Below are 23,672 nucleotides of genomic sequence, written 5' to 3'. Positions count from 1 at the left end.
ATAGCTGCACTCAATGCGGTTTATGACCACAAGAGAGTGAAAGTGCCCTTTCTAATCAGTCTCTGTTCATTTGTGGAAAAAGTCACAGCAGAAGGTTATCCCCCTGGTTCTGCTTTCAGAATAGCAGAGGTCCACAGCCCACACCAGACAGATCTGTATGCTCTGCTCCGATATGCTGTCCTGTACCTTTAGCAAGCCAGAGCTGGAAACAGGTTGAATACTCACGGTGCAGCACGGCATCAAAGACACAGTCCGCCTCTCGATCCAGCAGCCAGTCGGCTCCCAGCTGGGACTGCGATGCAGGTCCGTGTGCGCCTCCGTGTTCCCAGTCCTGTCTCTGACTTGGTACCGTGTCACCGTGGAGACGACCCAGCAACATGAGGCTCCCTTGCTGTCATTCCACCGAAGGACTCTGCAGTGTGGTGTGTGAGCCTGTGTGTTTCAAAGGGGTGCTGGTGGACGATGTGGAGGGGAGTGTGTGTATGTGTGTGTGTGTGTGTGTGTGTGTGAGGGAGGGCTGGCTTCACTGTGAACGCTCTCAGGCAGCACTGCACCAAAAGAATGATGGGTAGATTCACACCTCGGGCAACTCACTCCACTGCTTTTCTCAAGTATAAGATCAGGAGTTTTGTCGGCATGAGGAATGTGATCCATGCAATGATAGTGTATAGGGTCTAGGAGCAGATGTTACAAATGATATTACAATTGAATTAGTTATTGTCATATACTGAATAGTAATACCTATTTGAAAGAAACAAAAATGTAGTGATTGGCCTAATTTATCACACCTCCCATCAGAATGGGAAACAGAAACTGAGTAATGTTTTCATCCATTGAGGAATTCTTAATTCAGCACCTTCCATCCAATATAAAGTCTGTAGCCTAAATCTGTATATGTATGTTGTGGTAAAAGTCACATGCATTGTTTCAGAGTTTTAGAAATGTCAGTGAGATCCTCAAGTGCAGCAGTATTTCATAGGATATGGGCTGCATGTCTGTTGCCTACAAGTGTGAAGTCTGCTGTACAGTTGCACAATTCAGGACAATGTGCTGTCTGCTTCCTAGTACTGCTTGACCGGTAGCCCACCAACACTTCCTAAGACACAACACAGCCATCTGCACACACATAGGACAGGACACAACTGTATATTTTAAGAGGTATTTATATTTAAGTCTACTCTTCAATTTGAACACGTACAGATTGTCATTGTGACCAGCATAATGCATTTCTCTTTAAGACTGTAGATAGAGAACAAGAAAAGAGTTTAAAGCATACATATCTTGAAATGTTTCAGCGAAATGTTTATGCAACATACATACACATACACACACACACACACACGTTTATACAAAGATGTTGCATATGACAATACATACAGTAGTCAAAGGAACAGTACATACAAAATTACAACAATGGTCAATGAAGATCCCTTTTTAAGGTGTGATCAAAGCATGTTCTCAGGATGCAACATATGACAGTGATTCAAAATCATTTCATAAATTACTATTTGAAATGACAGACTAATGACAGTGAAGTAAATGCAATTTTGTATCGCAGTGGTATTGCAGTGGACTGTATAAATAATGAAAACAGTATAAAATTTGTTTTTAAAAAGTATACATATCTATGAGTAAGGCTGTGAATTTTCACATTTTCATCTATGATCCATAACTGTTTTTTTTTGTCTATATAACAAAGTACACCAATTATGAGGTAACACAGACAAAGGTTATGTGGCCTACACCCTTCAAGAAAATAAACATTACAACTTCATAGGTTCAGTGTATTTAAAGTTAGGGTGAAGCAGAGCTACAGGAAGGGACAGGAAAACAACCAGAGGCGTGAGGGAATTCGTTTGACTGACAGCAAACAGAAAACACTGTGGAGGGCAAATTATTACCTGACAAAATAAGACAGGTAGGGGGCAGACAACGCCTGGTCACTAAAGTAGCTGATGGAATGTATTGGTGAGAAAGTGCTCATGTCTGAACAATAATATACTCTATAAAATACATTAAAATATAGCATTTAATTCAATTTAAATATTTAACAGCAACCTTAAAGATCAGCATGTATATGCAAAAACCTAGTGCATATCATCGATGATGTCCTGAGTGCAATATATATATATATATTAACCAAAATAAAACTTTTGCATATTCATTTAGATGACATGATGTATTGCACAGATAAAATTAGACAAATGAATAATTTTAACTTATATAAAAATAAATTATTTTGAAAGTCAGAAGTATAGCACGCCTAATACATCTACAGTGTGTAAACAAAGAGTAAAATAAATAGCAGTATAAGAAATTACACTGATAGTACCTGGTTCATAGAAATGATCAAAACAAGCTATAAAAAAAATGTAAAAGGTCTTCATGTATCGAAACTTTACAATTCCTTCAAAAACTGCAAAATCATACTTACGGTTAAATAAATATCTAAATGAAAAAGTCAAAAATCCCTTCAATGAAAATTAAAACAGTAGAAAAGAATCATTTTAACAATTACTTCAGTGGTTCCACAGAAAACGCCAAGCTTTCTGAGAGGCTGTGACAACTAGGCCTTGTGGTATCCATTTTTGGACTTCTTCATGGGTTCAAAGTTTTCATAAATAGTGAGGGCAGCTGTGTTCTGATAGATTAAGTCCACATTAGTCCCCGTCCGTGACCTAATAATATCTATGGCACACTGGTTCAGGAACACATACTGGTCCTGGGAACACACAAGGGGGGGGGGGGGGAATCAGTTTTCACTCAGTGCAACAACTTTAACCATTCACCAGCTGAAGTCTCCCACTTGACAACATATGTAGAAAATTGTGTCACTTACCTCAGTTTGTACCATTAGCGTTCGGTGCATCCGGAGATCATGGATGATTCCATAGATGTCAACCACACCGTCCCGCTCTATCTGGAAGATGAGCCGATCGATGGCGATGAACGTCCCCGTACGCCCCACACCAGCACTGTGTGTTAGAATGGAAAGATACAGACCTCAGACCCCCAGACTCTCTGTTTGTTGGTAAGAAACTGTTTTGGTCACACTCTAACATAAACTGGACTCAGGATTAAGGAGAGTCTGAAAATAAAGGTGTAGTGTAACTGCTGTACCGTGCAAGAAGATGTCCCTGTCTGTACATTTTTGATGCACGGCCTTATTGCTAATTCCATTTGTCAATACCAATAGGCTATATGCACGGAAGGCTGTTCAGGTACCTCATTTGTTTCTGGTGGTGCATTAGGTGTGATGTAACTGCATATTCAGTTATATTTTGCTCCTTTCATGTTCCCTCCAACACTGAAAATATGATTTGCTCAATAATAACAATTTTAACACAGGCAAGAGTCCTTTTACATTGTAAAGTGCTGATTCACTACAGTAGGTGCAACAACCAAGCAGGTCCATGTACTGTAGACACTGCTTTAACAATAGCTGCACGTTCAAACACACCTGGCTCCACTGGAAACAAATACCTGAACAGCCTTCCGTGCATTTGGCCTATTCTTACATTGTGTAGCTTTAAAAAAATCCTCATCATTGCCCATGGACATTCAGTCAGTTAAATTTAACCCATGAGCTCATTTAACTCATTGATTATTACGATTGTCTTGGAAAGTGCTTTGAGTTGCCTTTAAGCCCAAAAATCGTGCTACATAAGTCAGATAGGTGAAGTCAGGAGTGAGTGAGGGGTGAGGGGTGAATGAGTGAGGGGTGAGGGGTGAGTGAGTGAGGGGTGAGGGGTGAGGGGTGAGTGAGTGAGGGGTGAGGGGTGAGGGGTGAGTGAGTGAGGGGTGAGGGGTGAGGGGAGATCAGTGTGGACGGCTGCAGACCTGCAGTGCACCATGGTCGGGGAGTGACGGGAGTACTGGTCCATGTGCTCCCGCACCAGGTGCCGGAAGTTGATGAGCAGCTCGGTGGTCTCCGGCACGCCGTGATCTGGCCAGGCCGTGAAGTGAAAGTGCCGCACGGCGCGCGTCTCTGCCGTCTTCACCTGGAGAGGAGCGCATGGCATCACTTACCATACAGTACATACAGTACACACGCACATACACACTCACACACACTACTGTCTGATCAAATAAGGATGGTGTAAAAGCAAATCTTCCAGTCTAACCAGTTTATGTGAAAATTGGTGGTTGAGGGGACACAGTTAGAAAAATCGAAAAAGAAAAAACAACTTAAACTGGTGGCTGATACGTTTAGTGAAGTCTTCTCTAGTTGAAATAACTCACATTTTTGACATCAAAGTCTCGAATTGTCCAGTCCTCCAGAGGAATTTCAGAGGTTGTGTTCACAATCAGATTACTGAAATGTTTGGTCTCCGTGCCAGCTGGCCAGTACTCTTCACATTTCACCTAGATAGGAGATGAACATCATCCGTCATCATAAGCACCACTGACTCCGCTGTAGCACAGTGTGTCTGCATGTACTGTACTGCATAGTATGGTGGTCACAGCTCACCCGTCCTTGCTCGTTGCATCTGGTTAGCATGACCACAGTATGAACATTCTTCTCCCAAATCATCCTCCAGAAGTCATTCACTGTAACGGGCAGGGGGCCCTGGGCGGCAATAAACTCCTTACGAGAGTTGTAACCCTGGAACCAAACAAATCAGCGCGTCCGTTAACAATCTTCTTCAGTCACAAGCATGTACAGTAATAGAAACAGCAGAAATGCACGAGTTGAACTGAATGCACAATGTGCGTCACACTGAGAGGTATACACACGGGCATGTTGCTGGCGTTGATGTAATCATCAAATTGACTGCCATGGACAGACAGCTTGACCCGTGAGTTATCATCTACATAAAGAAGACAGACAAGGAGATTACAAAACCACCAACAATTTATTAACTGTAAGTTTTTAGGTTCTATAGACACACACACACACACACACACACACACACACACTTACAGGGTAGCACGTTGTTGTAGCGGTTCTTTGTTCTGTTTTCAGGGTTTATAGCAGAGTTCTTGGGCTGGTTAATACCCACAGGCTTCAGGTCCTACAGGGCACAGGGACAGGACATTTTCATGAAACAAACAATACACTCTCAAATGCTCTTTAAAAATGGTGTTGGCCCAGAGTTCACAATGACAACAAACAGTGTGCATGGTTACATTTGTTAGGAATAGCTCCCTTGGAATCCATTTGTTCCACAATAGGCACATATGCTACTACTGTATAATACCAGCATCATTATTTAGATACAAATGTGACAGCTGTTAGCTACTGTACTGTAGCGGAAAATAAGGTCCAAAAACTCACCTCAAATTCCTCTGCAAAGCCACAGAAGGAGTCAGCTCTTTGCCTCCTGTAGTGGGCCTCATAGTCCTCCACCTTTATGGGCTCACTCCTTTAAAACCAAAATAACATACACCATAAAAACACCATAAATATGTACTAAAAAAGTGCAATAAAATGGCATACTTTACACAGAGGGATAACAATCTTATAGTCATGTTATACAACTTTGATTACTACATAATCTACTGTATGTAACCTGCTCAGACATTTTTGGAAATGCCCAACTAAGATCAGTGCCAAGAGTCCTTCAGTGGTGTTACTTACACTTTGTTTCTGTAAAAACAAAAGAAGAGTATTTTGGGGTCAGTAATCAACAATCATCAAGTTATAAATGGAATGGACGTAAGTTTAAAAAGCAAATTGAAAATAAGAATATATCGTCCAGGCCAAACTGACCTGATGGAGTGGATGGGGACTCCTGGAGTGTCTTCTTTATTTTTCTTCCTAAAATGAAAGATTACTCTTGTAAGATACGGCACAATGGTGGATAGAAGCGTCTTCACAAACATCAACAAAGGTGCTAGTGATTAAACAAACCTCTTGAAGGTGGCAACGATAATCATAACGACGATAAGGATGATGACGATAGCCGCAATACCTCCTCCTATGGCTCCACCAATGACCGCTAGAGAGACGGAAAAAGTTAAAGACATATAATAGTCGTTTCCGTGTTATATGTACAGTGCACAAACGTCTGAAACAGTGGAATGTTTATATGATTTAGAGTGGAGGAAGGATGGAAGGAAGGATGGCTCTACTAAGCTGTTACCTGGATTTTCGGGCAGATCGACAGGTGTACTGTGAAACTCGGTGATTGAGAAGTAGGACTCGGTTTTTGAAATAAGTCCACTCTGTGTTTCCAGCTTGGTGAAGATGACAACGGCAAAGCTGTAAAGGTGAAAGGAAGTGGTGCAGCTCATCACACAAAGACAGATGTAGTGATATTCAGATTTCCATCACATGAGGGCCATAGAGTTCATCAGTCATTTGCATACATGTAGGCCCGACAAACTTGCCATACACTCCACCCTACAGAACTATTGAAGAGTACTATGGTGCTTCTAGAATACCATTTCTCACAGAATACAATCTCATCCCCATTTTAAATGAACAGATGTGTAGATCCAATCGAGGGTTGAGAACCAAAGGGGCGTAAGTGACATTTTGGTCAAAATTGAGTTATATATAACCTGAAAGCTCTTGATGAGCTCTCTTAGCTGACACAATTATAGAAGTAAAATATTTATAAATATATACAGTTATTGAACAATAACCAAAGGTCTTTAACTGTGAACATATAGAAGCAGTTAGATTTGTTTTGGGCTCTCCTGTAAAGTTGGTAAAATGTGACTTTCTTACGCCCCTTTGGTTCTCAGCCCTCGCAATGTCGTTCGGAGATAATATGTACGGTATTTTTTGTGCACTTACCTATAACTCCCCTTGGCATTGAGAGGTCCATTTACGTATCCCTTCCACTGAGAGTCATCTCCAATCTCCACGGTGACCGCGCCTGTACTGCGCCTTGACCTCGCAGAGACGGCCTCGGAAGCTTCGGACGGGAGTTCCTGACCAACAGCCAGGTATGTCTTGGTCTTTCCCGCTGTCCAGTCCGAATAGGTGTTGTTCAGGTAATTGCTTGCTCCTCCAGCATTTGTTGTCCCTTGTTGGGAAGATAACACAAATACGTATCATAAAATAGACAAAAACATAATTTACAAAGACAAATATATAAAACTCATGTGGAGGAGGTTCCATTCAGAACTTAATTGATGTTGATACTCGTACCAGTATCTGAGGTAACAAGGATGCCGTAGGCGACTATAGGGCCGTAGGTGTCGTTGTTGAATAGACTGTCGCTTAGCAGGAGAGTGAACTTGTTGTACTCTGTATTAGTCGTCGTCACAGTGTTTTCAGTGGTCATTTGAGGAGGGACTGCAAGAAGTACACAAACCGACCAATCAGAGGTGTACAGAAACAAAAATGTGTAAACTCGTCTTCTAAAATTGATGGACAGACTGAAAGACTGTCACCACACACATACACACACACACACACACACACACACACACACACACACACACACACACCTGTGATGCCAGTCTTGCAGGACACACTTTTAACAGAGCTGCTATTCCCACAGCCTTTGGTCCTGATCTCAATGGTGTAGTCAGTGTGGTAAGACAGACGAGAGTTGAAGTCATGATTGCATGTGGGGTCACATGAGGGAATTGTTTCCTTTTGGTCTCCCAGCTGGATCTCAAAGCCTGTGTTTGAGCCAGGAGGGTTATTCCACGTCAGCTGCAGAATGGCTTCAGTCCGGTCAGGCCCAGTACAGGTTATGGAAGACACTTCAGCTGCAACTGCACAACACATGCGTGGCATTGTTAGCGTATGCCGACGACAGCAATCAAAAATATTCTCACATGCCTTTTTTTCTGAAGTGATTTTTTACACAAATATTTGAGATATTGTGAAATATCATTAGGTAAGAGATAATTATACAATGATGATTTCTGCAACAAGAACACGTTGACACTTTTCTCTATGGGGCAGTGACACTGTAGTGGTTTGGGGAATTCAGCTTCCAGGCAAAAGCTAGAAAGTCACGTGCTTGATTCCTGGCTGGCACCACGGTGCCCCATGAGCAAGAAGGCATATAAACACCAGTTGCTTCAGGGGGACTCTTCCTGCTGATGCTCTCTAGAAGTCACTCTGGATGAGAGTGTCCACTAAAAGCATAACTATTTGCTGCAGTACAATAATAGCACTCCGATTTCCGCACCAGTGCCTGAGAGTACCCTAGTGACCCCCTCGCCTACAGTACGTGACCGATGCTCACCTGTGCAACCTGATGTGTTCACCAGAGCTCCTCCTGTGTTGTCAGCAGTGAGGCTCTGAACACTGAAGCTGTAGCTCCTTCCAGGACTTAAATCGGTGAACTTGAACTCCGTGTCTGGGGTGGTTCTGGATGGTGTTCCATCCGTGCCGCTAACGTTATACTTATATCCATCCTTGGAATCGGAAGGGGGTGTCCACCGTACTGTAATGCTGTCTGTGCTTGTTGCAAACACATGCAGACGTGTTACGCGTTCAGGTCCTGCCAAAACAAGAGGATGTGCACCAGAGTTAGGCGGATGTGAGACTTCTCATTTATGTATTTGCTCAACCTAAGGAGTCACCTGCTACCAGAAAGGGATCAGAGAAGGGGATCAGAGAAGACTTGTACAGTATTTGTCATTTGACTGTCTATTTGACTGTTCATACAGACACTGCTTAGTAGTTGCAATTGACCTGTAGTTCAAAAGCCTTACTTGTTGTCACAAGGTACACAGACACAGAGTCACTCTTGAGGTCCTTTGGACCAACAGCTGCCACAGAGATGTTGTAAGGTGTTCCAGAACTCAGGCCGGACAGGAGTTGGGTGGTGTTGGTGGTGGTGATTTCACTACTATTTTCTCCTGTTGCTTCATATGTGACAGTGTAATTGAAGCTGCCACTGGTCATGTTTGGGGCACTTTCCCATACCAGTGCAATGGAGCCTGTGGTTTTCTCTATGATTGTGATCGCTCCAGGTGTGGTGGGATCTACAGGGGAAAACAAAAGCGGTTGAGCGGTTGAGCGGTCAGTTCAGGAAAAACCAGTGAGCATGGCTTTCTCAGATGATGTTACTAATGCACTTCAAGGCTGGATGCAGTCAGCCGAGAGGAGAAACAAGATGTGGCAGACAATTCAGCAATCATACTCTACTACAGACAATCCAATCAGTCGGGCTTGAGTACTCACAGGTTGCTATGGAAACCAGTTCTGACGACTCACTGAAGGAGCCGCTGACTGTCGTAACGACGACCGTGTATACAGTGGCGGGCAGCAGGTCGGAAAATGTGTGTGACAGATTGTGGTTAGTGCTCTCGTTGTTGCTAATGTTAACAGTCTGGGTGGGCAATCCAGCAGTGGCCAAAGAGAGAATGTACTTGTCGACACCACTCACAGGCATCCATGTCACATAGAGGGTGCCATTTTTGCCAACATGTCTGACTTCAGGAAAGACTTTAGGAGGCTCTGTGAGAGGGGAAGAGGAAGAGCGTGTGAAAAAGAGGGCATGTGAGAGAGAAGGAAAGAGAGAGAGAGAGAAGAGTGCTGTGAAACTGGATCTGTGTGGCAGCAGCGAGAGGGCTGTGCTTAAGAACATGCCGGAAAAGCAAAACTCTTGAGTGCATGCAAGCCAAGTCCTGTGACTGAAAATCTCAAATCTAGGTAAGGGTTCACTCAGAAGGCACATATTCATGACAAACCAGGTAAAAAAATGTATAGTGAGACATCCCAGATTTGAAAATAAGGACAAGAAAGTCATGGAAGACAAGTCTCCGTACTTGTGCTATATTCGATGCTGACTGGGTCCCCTGAGATGTCGTTGACCTGGCTGTACACAGTGGAGAAGCAGGAGATGCCTGGGAGCAGCCCTGTGATGTAGATGGTCTCCACCTGGACAGTCCTGTTGGGTTGGGCATCGCTGCAGTTGGTTGTGATGTAGTAAATCCCCCCTGCAGGGAAGCCTATGGGTTTGGTCCAGTTTAGGAACACAGCAGAATCGTTCTGTGTGATGGCTACTAACCCAGTGATTGGGTTGGGTTCTGCAAAAAAAGAGTGCCATACAAGCTCAATATACATAGCAGTAACTCGGGGATGTTACACATTTAACAATAAGAAATGCCTGATGTTGATGACAGAACAAAAATTGCACACACACAAACAACATGATCAATGTTAAAAAAAGAAGTGCTCAACAAAACAAAAACAACTTCTAAGAAATACTGACATGGGATGCTTTTAAACAAGCTTCTGATTCATCCACTTTACCCAATGTGAAATGTATGGTTCTTACGCACTGTTTGATAAATAGTCAGGAGACCAAACTCACTTGTGAATGCGATGATGGACTTGGCTGGAGCTCTAGTGCCCCCTGCAGTCTGAGTGATGACAGTGACATTGTACTCCGCTCCAGACGCCAGGTTCCCTATAGTCGCTGTTGTTGCAGGCTCGGAGACATTGGCCTGATTAACCTCCGTCCCATTAGGATGATAAACAGTCACCAGGTACGAATAACCCTCTTTAGCGTCGCTCTGAGTCCAATTCACAGTCACGCTCGACGTGCTGAGCTCGAGCTGTTTCAGCTCACTCAGCGGGTTGGGATCTGTAAGAGACAACGCCTTGAAATCACACCTCTCTCTCACCTCCAAATACAACTAATTGGAGAGATGGACACCATCCTCACCACACCAACTTTAGGAAGAGAGAGAGAGAGAGAGAGAGAGAGAGAGAGAGAGAGAGAGAGAGAGAGAGAGAGAGAGAGAGGAGAGAGCAATAGCATGTTGAATCTGTATTGAGATATTTGAAGACTTACTGGTGTAATTTGAGATTGTGAGCACTGTGCTCTCATAGTCCATGAGACCCACAGTCTTCACTGTAACGTTGTACTGAGTGCCTGACGACAGGTCATTCACGGTGATGCTGTCATTCGGCGTCGGATAGGGAGTGTCTCCAATGGTTACAATGAAGCTGTACTCTCCCAACGACATGTTTAGAGGCCTCTCCCACTTCAGGCTTAAGGAGCTGTTAGTCGATTGCTCAACCACTAGCTCCCTGGGAGGGGTGGGATCTGAGGATGGATTGAAAAAGAAATATCTTTGCAAAATATTTGCTGTTTATTAAGTCTTGTCATAGACTAAAAGCTCTTTTTCAGTTGAAATTTATTGAAGTTCCCGTTTACTCTAGGATTTGGTTTAATCCATGTATACTGTAGGACACTGGCCTGTTGGATTTAGTGCAACTTACATGTGGCATTTGAGACCATGTCTGAGTCTTCCTGGAATGGTCCACTTTTGGTGGTCACCGTGACTGTGTAGTTTTTGCCTGGCCACAGATTTTGAAAAACCTCTTGGTTTGTCACATTTGTCACAGTCACATTTGCGATCAGATGTTGGTTTAGGCGGATGGCGATGACGTATGTCTCTACGTTTCCAGTGGGAGGGTCCCAGGTGACTGTCATGTTTCTTGTGGTTCCGATTGCAGTCAGGCCTGTTGCTCTCCCAACCTCTACAAAAAGATCAACACAGATCAGCAAAAAACTTCTTAATCTGTTCAATTTTATTTAATGATGTGTTATTACTATGTGGCAAGTTTTGGCTATAGCTAAAGTCCCAGTTTGCCAAAAGTGCAAACCCAGGTCTAAAATAAAAAAAATCACGTGGGTACAACTAGGTGTGACAACCTACAAGGTGTGACAAAGAAAATGGGTTCTTACTTGTGAATGAGGACACATCAACTGGCTGAGATGTCTCGTTGTTTGCTTTGGTGATGACCCTGAACGTGTAATTGGTGCCAGGGACCAGGTTCTCAAACTCTATGTTGTCGCCAGAAGTGATTTTGCTCTGGACGATGGAACTATTAATCTGTGCTTCATATGTATAAGAGTCTTTATGGTCTGGTGGTCGATCCCATGTGAGGCGAATTTGAGTTGTGCTGACAGCCTCTGCTGAGAGATTGCCTACAGTCGTTGGTTCTAGCAAAAAAAAAAAAAAAATCTTGAGTAAAATACAGTAGATAGATAGATGTAGATAGATAGATAGATACTTTATTGATCCCCAAGGGGAAATTCAAGAATAAATAGTTACAAAAATTCTTCTCTCACTGTGAGGAGATAAACACATTCAAGTCGGATTTCAAAACTGCCCTTACAACAATACTCACTTGTATAGCCCAACACATACTCAGGCTGCCCCTGGACAGCAGGAGACTCTGATATAGTGGTTGTGACACTGAAGTTATATTCAGTTCCAGGTTGAAGGCCTGTCATTTCACTGCTGTCAGAAACAGTCTCATTTGTCTGCACTCCAGAGACCTTATATCTATAGTAACTCTGATAACCAATAGGGCTGCCCCATTCCAGTTTCACTGATGTGGTGGACAGAGAAGTGCTTCTGAGGTTAGTCACAGGGTTGGGCACTGTAAAAACAAGATATGATTTAGGCACTTACCCAATGACAAATTAAAACTCTGTTAACACCGGTGAGATCAATGGCTGTAACCCTCACACAGAATTTTTGCCAAAGCTAGACAAAGAGAAATTAAATGTGCTAAAATGACTACAATTAAAATACGGCCCTCATCACAAAGGGTTCTTTTTTGTTTCTCCTGCAAAGTTTAACATCTCAGTTTTTTACAAATCTCAACTCATGGAAGCAGAGTAAGCAAAACAATAAAAAAGAAGTGACACATACGAGTGTATTCATCCAAAGAGACAGTGGAGCTCCTCAGGTTTTGAGGTCCAATGGTTGTCAAATAAATGCTATACAGTGTTCCAGAGGCCAGACTGGACAGCATGAAAGAGTCACCATTAGTGACCTCCTCTGCAGATGAGCCACTGGGAGAGTAAGACACCGCATAAGAGAGTTGTGTGGCTGAACTCATCAGGAGAGGAGTGCTCCATGTGAGAGACAAGGAGCTGTTTCTCCTGTTGCTGATGCTGACTGAGTCTGGAGGGTTGGGCTCTGAGAGAGAGAGAGAGAGAGAGAGAGAGAGAGAGAGAGAGAGAGAGAGAGAGAGAGAGAGAGAGTGAGAGTGAGGGGGGGGGGGAGGGCCAAAAGACAAGAGTAGGGTGAGATAAACATAAAAGAAGGAAATAATCTTCTACTATGACTATCAGCAAAACACATATCCAGGGACTGAAGTGAAAAATCCTGTTTTTTTTTTTAACACCATTGCATATCAACAAGCATATCAACAGAATGACTATATATATCACTGAGACTTACTGGTAGCCAACTCAACAAAGTCTGAGGTGTTGTTTACGGCTGCAAGAACTGAAGTCACACTGCAATTATATACAGTTCCTGCTTGGAGATCTTCAAATTCAACATGAAGAAAGCCTGTTGATTTGCTTTGCCCTCCAAGCTGCACTACATATCGTTCCACAGAGCCCTGAGGCTTGTCCCAGGACACGTTCATAGAGCTATTCCCTTGGACAGCTGTGATGTTTTCAGCAGTTCCTGGGTCTGTTAAAAACCAAAGATAGTTTACATTTTAGATGACCTACTGAAAACAGTTTCATTACACCACAACAGCATTAATAATAAGCAACAGTTTTCATGCTTCAAGTGAGATTTCTGGACAGGTGATGTCACACCAACATGAGGTCATCCTGCTCCTTTTTCAACTAAGGAGGACCTTTGACACTTGCTGGTGAAGTACTAGCCTACAGTACTACTGTATGAAGTACTGTGAGCAAAATCCTACTAATTAGAGACGAATGAACTATTTGGGTGAGGCAAACAAACAATGCAACCCACTGCTAGATGCACCCATAGATGTTGGACTTCAGCAACCATGAGAAGATCTCAGGACTGGACCATCACAGAGTTCAAGATCAAAATGAGAACTTACTGGTTGTCACTGGCAGAGCAACTGACTCGGCACCTTCAGTCTGGTTATCAGCCGCGACTGATTTGACCGTGAATTCATATTTAGTGCCAGGGGTCAGGCCTGTTATCGTGGCAGAGGCGTCAACGGTGCTTTTGCTTCTGGTCAGAGAGGTTTGCTTACTTTTCCAAAGCACTCTATAGAAGGGACTTTCGCCCTGGCCCTTGACCCAAGTAAGAGACACGGAATCGGACGTGACCTTACTGGCGGTCAAATTGCTGACGCCCTGTGGGCCTGTGTGTGCAAGAAAGCGGGTGAGGGGAAGAGAGGGTGGGGGCACCGGTCAGCTCCTGCTAGTCACGCGGGAAATGAAAGACTGAAATGACTGAAATCAGGCGTTGGCCCGCTTCACATGCGTAGGTGTGTGAGGGGTGCTGGTGAGCATGCGGCACTCCTCCAAGGAGGCAGTGAGCGACTTACGTGTGGTGAACGTGAACGAGGCGTTTGCAACGAGGGACCCTGTCCAGGTGACATTCGCTGATGTTGTGTTGATGTGCGTGACTGTAAGATTGACTGCTTCTGTGCGTGCAAGAGAAGGATGTGGGAAGGGGGGAGTGAAAAAATATCTATACACGGATATATAAAATATCTATACACGGATATATAAAATATTCACATTTTGTTGAAATTCACAGGACAGGATATCACTGAATATAGTTAGTGCAGGAAGCTACATGGACATACGTGTTGTGAAGTTAGAACAGCAGTTCTGCACACCAGTACAGTTGATGGATAAAGAGTATTCGGTTCCTGGCGTCAGTTCATTGATGATCAATCTCCCCCCCGTCTGGTTGAAGGTGGTATTGTGAACATTGCATGGCACAACACTTTCTGTCACTTGTATTGAGATATCCGTTGTGGTGATGTCAAATTTATAGGTACAAGACTCAAGACCTTCAAAGCAAGAAAACCATGAGGGTTGTTAACTGATTGCAAGAGAGAATCATAATGTACACAAATAATAATATACGTAAATAATGAATCTGATCAGATCATATGGAAGACATTGTAAATAGGCACTTACATTGTTGTGAATGTAAAACCTGAAAGAATAAAAAAGTGAAATTAATGGTTGTAGGTTGTAACTTAAACAGATTAATTAATCAACCAGCAGAATCGACAATCTTTGCATAGAATAGTTCAGTTTGCTGGTGTTTTTGTAATTGTTTTGTACTGTTATGTTGTGCTGCTATATAGTAGATTCACATATTAATTCAGATTTCTGTAAAAGTTAAAACACATAAACACATCAAATCTCAACTATAGAGGGCTGCTTATGGAATGTGTGGCAAAACCCCACTGACATCTTGATGATCAGGACAGGAGCACATGTTAAATAGACTTAAACCACATTTTAAGGGTGGCAGTGTTCATACACACAACTACTTTTTTGAACTAAGGGAAATGTGTGTTAACACTTTCAAATAGTCTAGAACAGTCTGCTACACTTAGCCTGGCTGGCTGCATATTTGCAGATTTGCACATCTAATATTTGCATATCTGTATTTCCTTCTGCAAAACCTTTTCATGTTATCTCTTTCCTTAGGTTTCAGAGACCACAACATTTGTTGTATTGCAACAAAAGAAAGCATACGGAAAAAAGGAAACAAATAAACTGATAAACAATTTGACTGTCTGACAGATAAGAAAACACACAGAAAGAATGGCAGTGGCTGAAAGGACTAAGCAGCCCCCTGCCCCATCCCCATACTGGGTGCAATGGTCCAAGACAACACAGTTTCCTTCCCCTTTTAAGCAGTGAACACTTTGAATGTGGCAGGAAGTACAAAAATACTAAATGATCACGAGTGCAGATTTGATCTGGTTGTCACCACACAGCTTTAGATGCACCACTGGCCAGAGAGGGTCCTGCTCCACTCCTAAGAGCATGATGGAGGCTACTGACCCCTGTCCCCTATGCGGTCCTTGCTTGATGACCACTCTGTCGAAGGAGCTGATGAACATTACGGTCTCATCACTGACCCCATTCTGCTGTGTTGCCACCACAACATTGGCTACGCATAGCACAACATATTATTGGCCATTCAGTAAATAAGTTAAAAGGCTGTGCTTAACATCAATGGCTTAACATGCGTCAGACAAATGGAAATACAAGAATAAATGCAGTTAAAGGTGTTTATTCATTGTGCGCATGGGAAATATAGACCAATTCGAAAGAGAAACAAAATGAGAGTAAGTGTGACTAAATAAGTTATTGAGTATGACCGTGTCAGCATCTAACTTTGCAAACTAAACCATTTTTGTACTTCCCCATACAACACAAAACCCGCCAAAATGTCTTCATTTCTCATGCCTTGAAATTCCCACAGTAAGACATCACATGCACAACAAAGGTCTGAAGAAATTAGGGGAAAACAAAACAGGAACTGAGGTCCTGTGGTGATCATACTAGCTGAAATTCTGGCCTAACTGGGTGAGAAGAGTCCTCACGCACAAAAAACCTGAGGCCCAGATGTGACTTAGTAAGCACTGCTGCACATTTGAAGCCCAAGGTTAAGCTGGTCACCAAACAACAGAAAGGAAAAAAACAAAACAATGAACTCATCTTTTGAAACTGTTGCACACTCCGGCAAAAGAGAGTCATTTTATTTCACAGCTTTTCCGGCAAAAATCTCAGGAGGCATTACAGCTGGCTCACCATCCTCAACCTTTCACTCGTTTGTCGAGTGTCGCTGGTGCAATCGACCTGCAGCCATCAAGATGGCAGGTCAAAACAATACACTTGCTTTCACTTCCGCAAGCAAGCTGCATCAGACACGGAGCGCTCAGTTCACCCTGACCACAGGCTGCTGCCGGGGCTTGGCCGCCAGAGCCTCACGCTCAGAGGGAGGCTTATCAACCGCTCACCAGCCACACACAGGAAGAGGGCCAGGGCCAGGGCTAGGCCCAGTTAAGGGTTCGCCCTGTTTCCCTCGAGAACATAGGCATGACATCAGCAACAATGCCAATTCAAGTCTATTTTTAACTTTGTTAATAGGCTGTACATGTATAGGACATGTACTGTAAGCGATGCACACATTTGGAGTAGGCTATGTTGTATCAATTCAGAGCTCCGGGCAGCTTGATTCAATTTGATAAAAAAACAGCATCTGCACTTTTACACAGGGATGTGTGATCCATCCACCTGCATATCATCCTTGTTTATTGTGGTCATTTTCCCCACTATAGCCTACACAGGAAAAGATAAACTCCTTGCGCAATCGGTCGGGGACTTCCCACAGCGTCCGATCAACAAACAAGCCAAATTAACATAATACAACATGATTCAGCAGCAGTGCACAACTTGGCTGGTTGAAGATAGGCTTTGGAATGTGGCTGTGGTTACTGGGCTAAAGTACTGATGTCGTGACACAGGATATTACTTTCCTGTGGCAACTTGCGCAGTGGTATAGTTTGCTGTGATGTTGCGTGACGGCCAACGTTATTTGCCATTTTCAAGCTCAAGCAACTTCCTTTTGCAGAAATGTGGGATTTACATATTACCACTCGAGGAGGGCCCCCAAAGAGCACAAACAGAGCACCGTCGTAGTAAGCAGTCGCACTTAGAAGTCAACCCTTTAAGTATAGTCATGTGTGACACCTCAATCTACAATGCGCAAGACCAGCTAATCAGGAAAACGTTTTAAAAAAAATTAACATGACAGTTTCCTCTACTCCCACTCACTGATCTGCCAAACTAATCACCTACATGATGTTGCGTAACTGACAGTCTAGGGACCTGGACGCCTTTGGAGTTGAGACTAGTTTCAGGCTCACAAAGACCTGTCAGAAATGTTATTTAATTTTTTCATTTTTAAGAATTTTTATAAAAGTGATATCATTTAATTACGTATTTCAAGTTGTATCAATAACATTACAGTTGTGTTGTTTTCATTGAGTAAAGACAAATACAACAATGATTGCAGTTCCACTGTATACCTGAAAAAGACAATAAAAACGTGATTCATGAAAATTCATTCAAATGAAAGATGTGGCGTTTGGGAACCAAACTCTGCATTTGCTCCTGACACTAGAGGCTGTAAAACTAATACCACATTAAAATGAAAGTAAACTCATTTCAAATGTTTTGAACCCATACTGAACAACTAATGTCATACACGGTTTAAAAAGAAAATTCAACCTATTCACCTCAAGACAAGTATGTTGACTAAGTGTTATTACTCCACTGTGGATTATGGCTAAGCTTTACGTTGAGCAATTTGCGACGTTTACTTCCTAATATGAGCTCATTCACATTCATCTCTGAGATTACAGTATGGTTTACGTGGATGGGCCTTCTGAAGGGTGTTGCTCCTTTTTCTTCTTTTTAAAGGATTGCTATGCAACAGATAATAATAACGTTCCTGCACGTTGTGCACAGGCACACCTCCAGACCACAATCAGTTTTCTTAAAGACTAGAATTTAGTCTAGAATCCTTGTTGTTATTGCATATACTAGCCCACCTTGTTAATAACCAACTTGGCCAGTGGCTGACAAGATCACCGAATAGGTCATTGGGTTTTCTGCAAAACTCAATTCACTGACTGATTCTTTAGATAATATTGCAAAATGTCAGGGAAAAACCCAATAAACAAGAGAATCAGCTTGTGAAATGACTTGTCTTCATTACAGATATGTTCTACTTTCCTAAATCCACTTGATAAGCTTAATTATAGAAAATGAAGAGATGTTTATGTCCAAACTCATCTGCAGAGATGGTCCAGTGCATCTTGTGAATGCTTGGCTGCTGTCTGTTAACAAGAGGCTATGGTATATTCAGGTCAGCAATGTTTATTCTGATGAAAGCTCCAAGTTCCTTGGACCGAACAATAAACATCGCCTCGCTTCATTTTTTTTTTACTTCCCCACACAATGATTCATGTGAGAAGCATAATAAAAAACATATCCCAACATATTCTATGATTATGATTAATTGGTTCAGACACAGTTAACATCTGTTTCTATTTGGTCTTGCTTTTCTATTGAACACAAGTGAAGCTCCCCTGCATGTATTCAAAACAGACAAGCATTAGAATGTGGAATATAATGAATACTTATACTTCTATTTCTACAGTTTGTCCTTGGTTGATAACAGATTACAAGTATCGATGTAAACTCTGAGGCCTTGACTCATACACAGGCCCTGATATAAGCTAAAAAGATAATGTTTCTTTAAAATACAGGGGCCTACTGACGATTACAGCTTTCTAATGTTGAACATGATACACAGGATCTAGTAATTCATTCCTGTTGATACCGTAGATGGGCTACCTTTACTAAATCAAGCCTTTAGTCTTAGAGACAGTGTTCTCCCTGCATGAATGAATGACGTACCAGTGATGTGTTCATAGCAATAGTGAGGATGATTTGTTTGTGCTCATTTGGCTGTGACTGATTTGTCTGTTTAGGTTAGGTGTGAGGTGTTTGTAATGGTGATGTCAAAGAGCTGGAAAGGGATGCTGGCGTTGGTGAGAGATCAAAGAGACCACAGCCTGCTCTGTGTGTTTGCCTTGTCACCAGCTGGTTGTGACTGTGCTGTACTGTAGGCCCGTCCTCCAAGCCAGGTAGAGAGCCCTCCTCTCTCCTCTCACTTACAGTGCATGGACTGGTCCAGCCACTGTATCGCCAGGCCCATCTTGGGCTAGGGAAATAAGATGTGATATTTAGCAGCGGAGCACTTCTTGTCCCTCAGTCGGGCCTCTTACTCACTGCAGATTTCTATCGGCCGTAATTGTATAACCGATCGGACCCCTACTTCCTGCTCGGGTTACAGTGGCCAGCGCGGCTAAAAGGGACATGCAAACGCGCCGGGCAGACCTGCAGACTTCACATTTGCATGGTGGCAGTAAAAGAGAACAAGAGGGGGAAAGACTAAAAAAAAAACCCCATTCGCTCCCCTGTCCAATGTGCTCTCTCCAAAAAGGCAGATCAGTGGACCGTCTGTCTCCACCGCTGATAAAGTCACTGATTTGTCCCGCCAATTAAATTGTACCAGGGTGATAACGAGCCCACTACGTCACGGCTGCTTGCTTGTGTGGGTGTTTTGGCTCAGCACAAGACAGCAGCAGTGGTGGCTGGGAACTTGTGAAGTCTGCTGCATTGGCATAACATCAAGAAAAAAAACTTTTGGTGCGGTTGCACAGTGTTAAACTGAAAAATTCACACAGTGAAGCATCACCGACCAACTTCCGAACACCGAACAACGCCACAACTAGATATTAGACACAGCTTGGTTTTTCTTATGACACTAAGCCAATAAAGACAAAACCATTACAGTGATTCCCTCTTAAAAGGCAAAACAGATTAAGACATTCCAGAGTTTCACATAATCAATTTATACTAGATAATTAATGCAAAATCTCCACAATGGTCAGAGTGCCTGCAAAACTAATTGTGCCATAAACAATCTCTGATTTAAATACTCTGACCTTTCCAGTTAGTTGCGGCTGTTTTAAATAGCTGCTGCTTCTCTTCCCTGTTCTAAGGCACACAGGATCCAGGCGTTCCATCTCCACACAATGACAGCATTGAGCAGCGGAAAAGAATGGATTCCCATTTCCATGGGTCATGCTTACTGGAGCTCTTTGTGTTTGGAATTAATATGCAGAATTCATCTAAAAAAAAAAAAAAAAAAAACCCAAAATGTTTGACCTAATTTATTACTGGACCGCTGGAAAAGATATGCGAGTTAGAGGGGGTCCATTGTGAGACTAGTCATTTGAACAGGCACTCACTTTAACCAGATACTCTCTTCACTGATCCAACAGGAGACAAAATTTGCCCTTCTTAAAAATTCAGCAACTGGATGAAGTATAATCTAAAATGTACGTAGTGAATTGAATTTACATAGTATTTCTGCCTTGGTTTATATTACAAACAAAGGCCGAAACACTGTTTAAATCTATCCCAGTGACAACAATTAACAGTCAGGCAGTAGATTTCTAAAAGGCCATGTCCCATTTTTTCTTGATTTCAATGACTGACTTCTCAGAGGAGTTCGTAAGCAGGCTTCACTCAAGACTTATGTTTTTAGAGTGCTGACCAAAGTATAAACTATAATTGAAAAACAAGAGAAAAGGCAGCACTAAGGAAGGCAGAACGCCGAAACTGCCTGTGTCTGTGGAAATAAATGGTGATTATGCATAGTGCGGCCTTTTTTCTTGACTTCTCAGAGAACACATTTTTTTTCAGTAAGGTGAGGACCACTGATATGCATGAGACTGAGATGGTTCAGACACCTGGCCAAATAACCACAAAGGGAAATAAACCCTGTAACATGCAGCGTGCCAAAGAGCTATGCCACATCTAAGCATGAGCTGTATGCACTTTGTGCATTCATGCATGCAAGTGCTTATGCAAATGTTGCCTGAAAGTATGCAGGAGGTCGCACAAAGACAAAACTCAAAAGTCCTCAAATTCACTTGCAAATGTCAAAGTATTCTTTTACCCACAAAGGGGACCAGCCCACATACAGTTTGAGCCTGTGAGGCATGGGCAGTGTTGAAGAGGAATAAGGAAAGCTGTCCTTTCCTTGTTCCGAGACAGTTCTGTGATGAGGAGATATCCACGTCACAATGTTCCCCTCGTTTAGAAGCCTATCAGTTGATTTTGCCTCGACTGGCTGGGCGTCAATTTCTCAGGACATGTATGCAAAATGCTGTACTTTCCTGGGTCATTACTTGCAGACTCTAGGGTACATCAAGGATTAAAACAAAACACTCTGCACCGAAAACATCCCTTACGCTTTAACTCCTTTGATCACAGTTAAAGACACCATGAATCACCAATTTAATAAACAGCGTAAAGCTATCACACGGTGGAAATCATCTAGATAAAGCCCCTTCGTGTTTAGTTTTATGTAGTTGATAGAAACAATGTATTTTGTTATACTAATTTGTATCGTAATGCCTTGTATGGTGCATACTATTACTAACTTAAAATCCAATATTGCACATACTAAGGAGAAAAGAAAATGCAGCTTAAATTAATCAAATGAAAATGTGTTTACTAAATCAAAATGCAGGAATATGTGCTCTAATGCTTTACAGTTGTTGAAATTAGACTGATGATGGATTCAATGCTTTGTACTCCATAGGAACACATCTCCGATCAAGCTATTGCGTGTCAGCTGTCTTACAGCCAAATCTACCTGTCATTGATATGTGTGCTGGTTACATAACAAAAGGTCAGCATCAGAGGTCAAATGGGGATTTGGGGACGGTGACGTTGGATGCTGGCAGTCTTCTGATGTTACCTATCAGATACTTGTACGTCCAAAAAAAAATTTTTTGGTAGGACTCCAACATCTTGTCAGATCTGTGAGCTTGTATCGGTACTGTATACAGTACTAGAAATGTGTGAAACTGAGGCGTCGTGCGGTCCTCACCTACCACACTTGTTTGTACTTATCTTGAGTTGTGATGGAGAGGTGTTATATGTTATAAAGGGCATCATGTTTGTTGCTCTGAAAATGTTTGTTAATAATAAGTGTTAACAAAGTGTAACTGGACAGGAATACCAGAAGAGCATTTCACCCAATGAATTTCTCTATCAAATCTGGACAGAGAGGTTAGGGATGAATTCTAATATGTAGTTCAACTGAATCTCCTCCATGATCTCTGACTCTGAAGTCACACAACGGAAAGTAGACTAAGTAGGCCTAAACAACAAAGCAAACATTGCCTAAACCTGACTGCATCGGGGTATGGTGTAATATCATCACAACCTCAGCGGGTATGATGCATCATTGCCAAAGCCACCGTAGGGCCTCTCAGGCCTATGAAGATATGAAACCACCACCCTCAGATATTTGCATAGATACGGTGAACTTCTGGTTAACAGTTCACTTCATGGAAAATATCCATTGTTATAGCAGGCAACAGAACTTGCCACTGGAACAGATAGTTAAAAGCATAATGCATGTGCATGCAAACATCCACAAACAGTACACTACACACACACATACACACACACACACACACACACACACACACACACACACACACACACACACACACACACACACAGCAATTAGAAAAAAGAAAAGAAGAACATGCACAAATCAAAGAGCAACCTGCTCTCCGCTATCATAAAACATCATAAGAAATATGTTCACATTTTCATTTTAGTTAAAACTTTGACAATCAGAGAGAATTTAAGGTTGGCTAATTATCTTCTGACAGCTTACAAAGTTATGTATACACTGAGACACTTTCCCCTTTCTTAACGTAGAGATGTTGAAAGTCAGTAAGCCTACGTTTGACATAAAATACACTTTTGTGTACAAATGTACAGGTAAGTTAGACAGGTGAAGGGTTTCCTGAAATGGCATTCTGACACGAAAATGACATCCACTAAATGTAAAATTGACGTGTAAAATTACAATTTGATCCCAACGCTTAACGATCAATCTCTGAATAGGATTGTATTTTAAACAGAGATTCAACTAAGGCCTATACCAAACATGTCCTAAAGAATGTTTGGTCTTACAGTTCACTTGTTCACAACAGTAGGCTACCGTGCAATAGTACCAACAGTCTAGATTGCCATTAGCCAAGAAGAGTCTAACCAGTTTCTGAGACAAAACCCATTTTAAAAGCTCATGACTTACCTTTACAGTGGCAAAAAGTAAGATAACAGCCTTCAAGAGCACACTGGCGAATGATTGTAAACGCCTCATTGTGAGGACAATAACTGGTCACAAAAAGTTAGTTGGTTTGTCCGACCATGTCTGACGGACGCGGATTTCTTTTTTCTTCTCAGCTAACCTTCCCTGTTGTGTGTCTTCGAAACTAATGAAACTTTTCTAAAACGAATAGGTAAATGCGACAGACTGTATGCTCCGCAACTCAGGTGCTGATTTCCCCGCAGGATGGTACA

The 23,672-nt window shown here is 42.4% G+C and overlaps 1 protein-coding gene across 1 annotated transcript; it reads right to left on the bottom strand.

Annotated features, from left to right (window-relative positions):
* Positions 1 to 1,154: 1,154 nt before the first annotated feature.
* Positions 1,155 to 23,672, bottom strand: ptprja (protein tyrosine phosphatase receptor type Ja). Its single transcript, XM_062549361.1, has 31 exons — positions 23,404 to 23,672; positions 14,817 to 14,835; positions 14,477 to 14,686; positions 14,213 to 14,311; positions 13,757 to 14,026; positions 13,129 to 13,368; positions 12,595 to 12,864; positions 12,065 to 12,319; positions 11,619 to 11,876; positions 11,150 to 11,410; positions 10,719 to 10,973; positions 10,236 to 10,508; positions 9,688 to 9,948; positions 9,101 to 9,376; positions 8,629 to 8,901; positions 8,157 to 8,414; positions 7,405 to 7,677; positions 7,103 to 7,249; positions 6,746 to 6,977; positions 6,087 to 6,205; positions 5,855 to 5,942; positions 5,714 to 5,761; positions 5,582 to 5,590; positions 5,279 to 5,366; positions 4,925 to 5,015; positions 4,738 to 4,811; positions 4,472 to 4,606; positions 4,243 to 4,365; positions 3,841 to 4,001; positions 2,840 to 2,975; positions 1,155 to 2,722 (listed from the first exon to the last, which is right to left on the bottom strand). The coding sequence occupies exons 1-31, from the start codon at positions 23,470 to 23,472 to the stop codon at positions 2,567 to 2,569; spliced, it is 5,427 nt and encodes a 1,808-aa protein (XP_062405345.1). The 5' UTR covers positions 23,473 to 23,672; the 3' UTR covers positions 1,155 to 2,566.

The sequence above is a fragment of the Sardina pilchardus genome, chromosome 11 (genome assembly GCF_963854185.1).
Source record: "Sardina pilchardus chromosome 11, fSarPil1.1, whole genome shotgun sequence".
In the NCBI taxonomy this organism is placed as follows: Eukaryota; Metazoa; Chordata; class Actinopteri; order Clupeiformes; family Clupeidae; genus Sardina; species Sardina pilchardus.
This window is presented reverse-complemented; position numbering and strand designations above follow the sequence as displayed.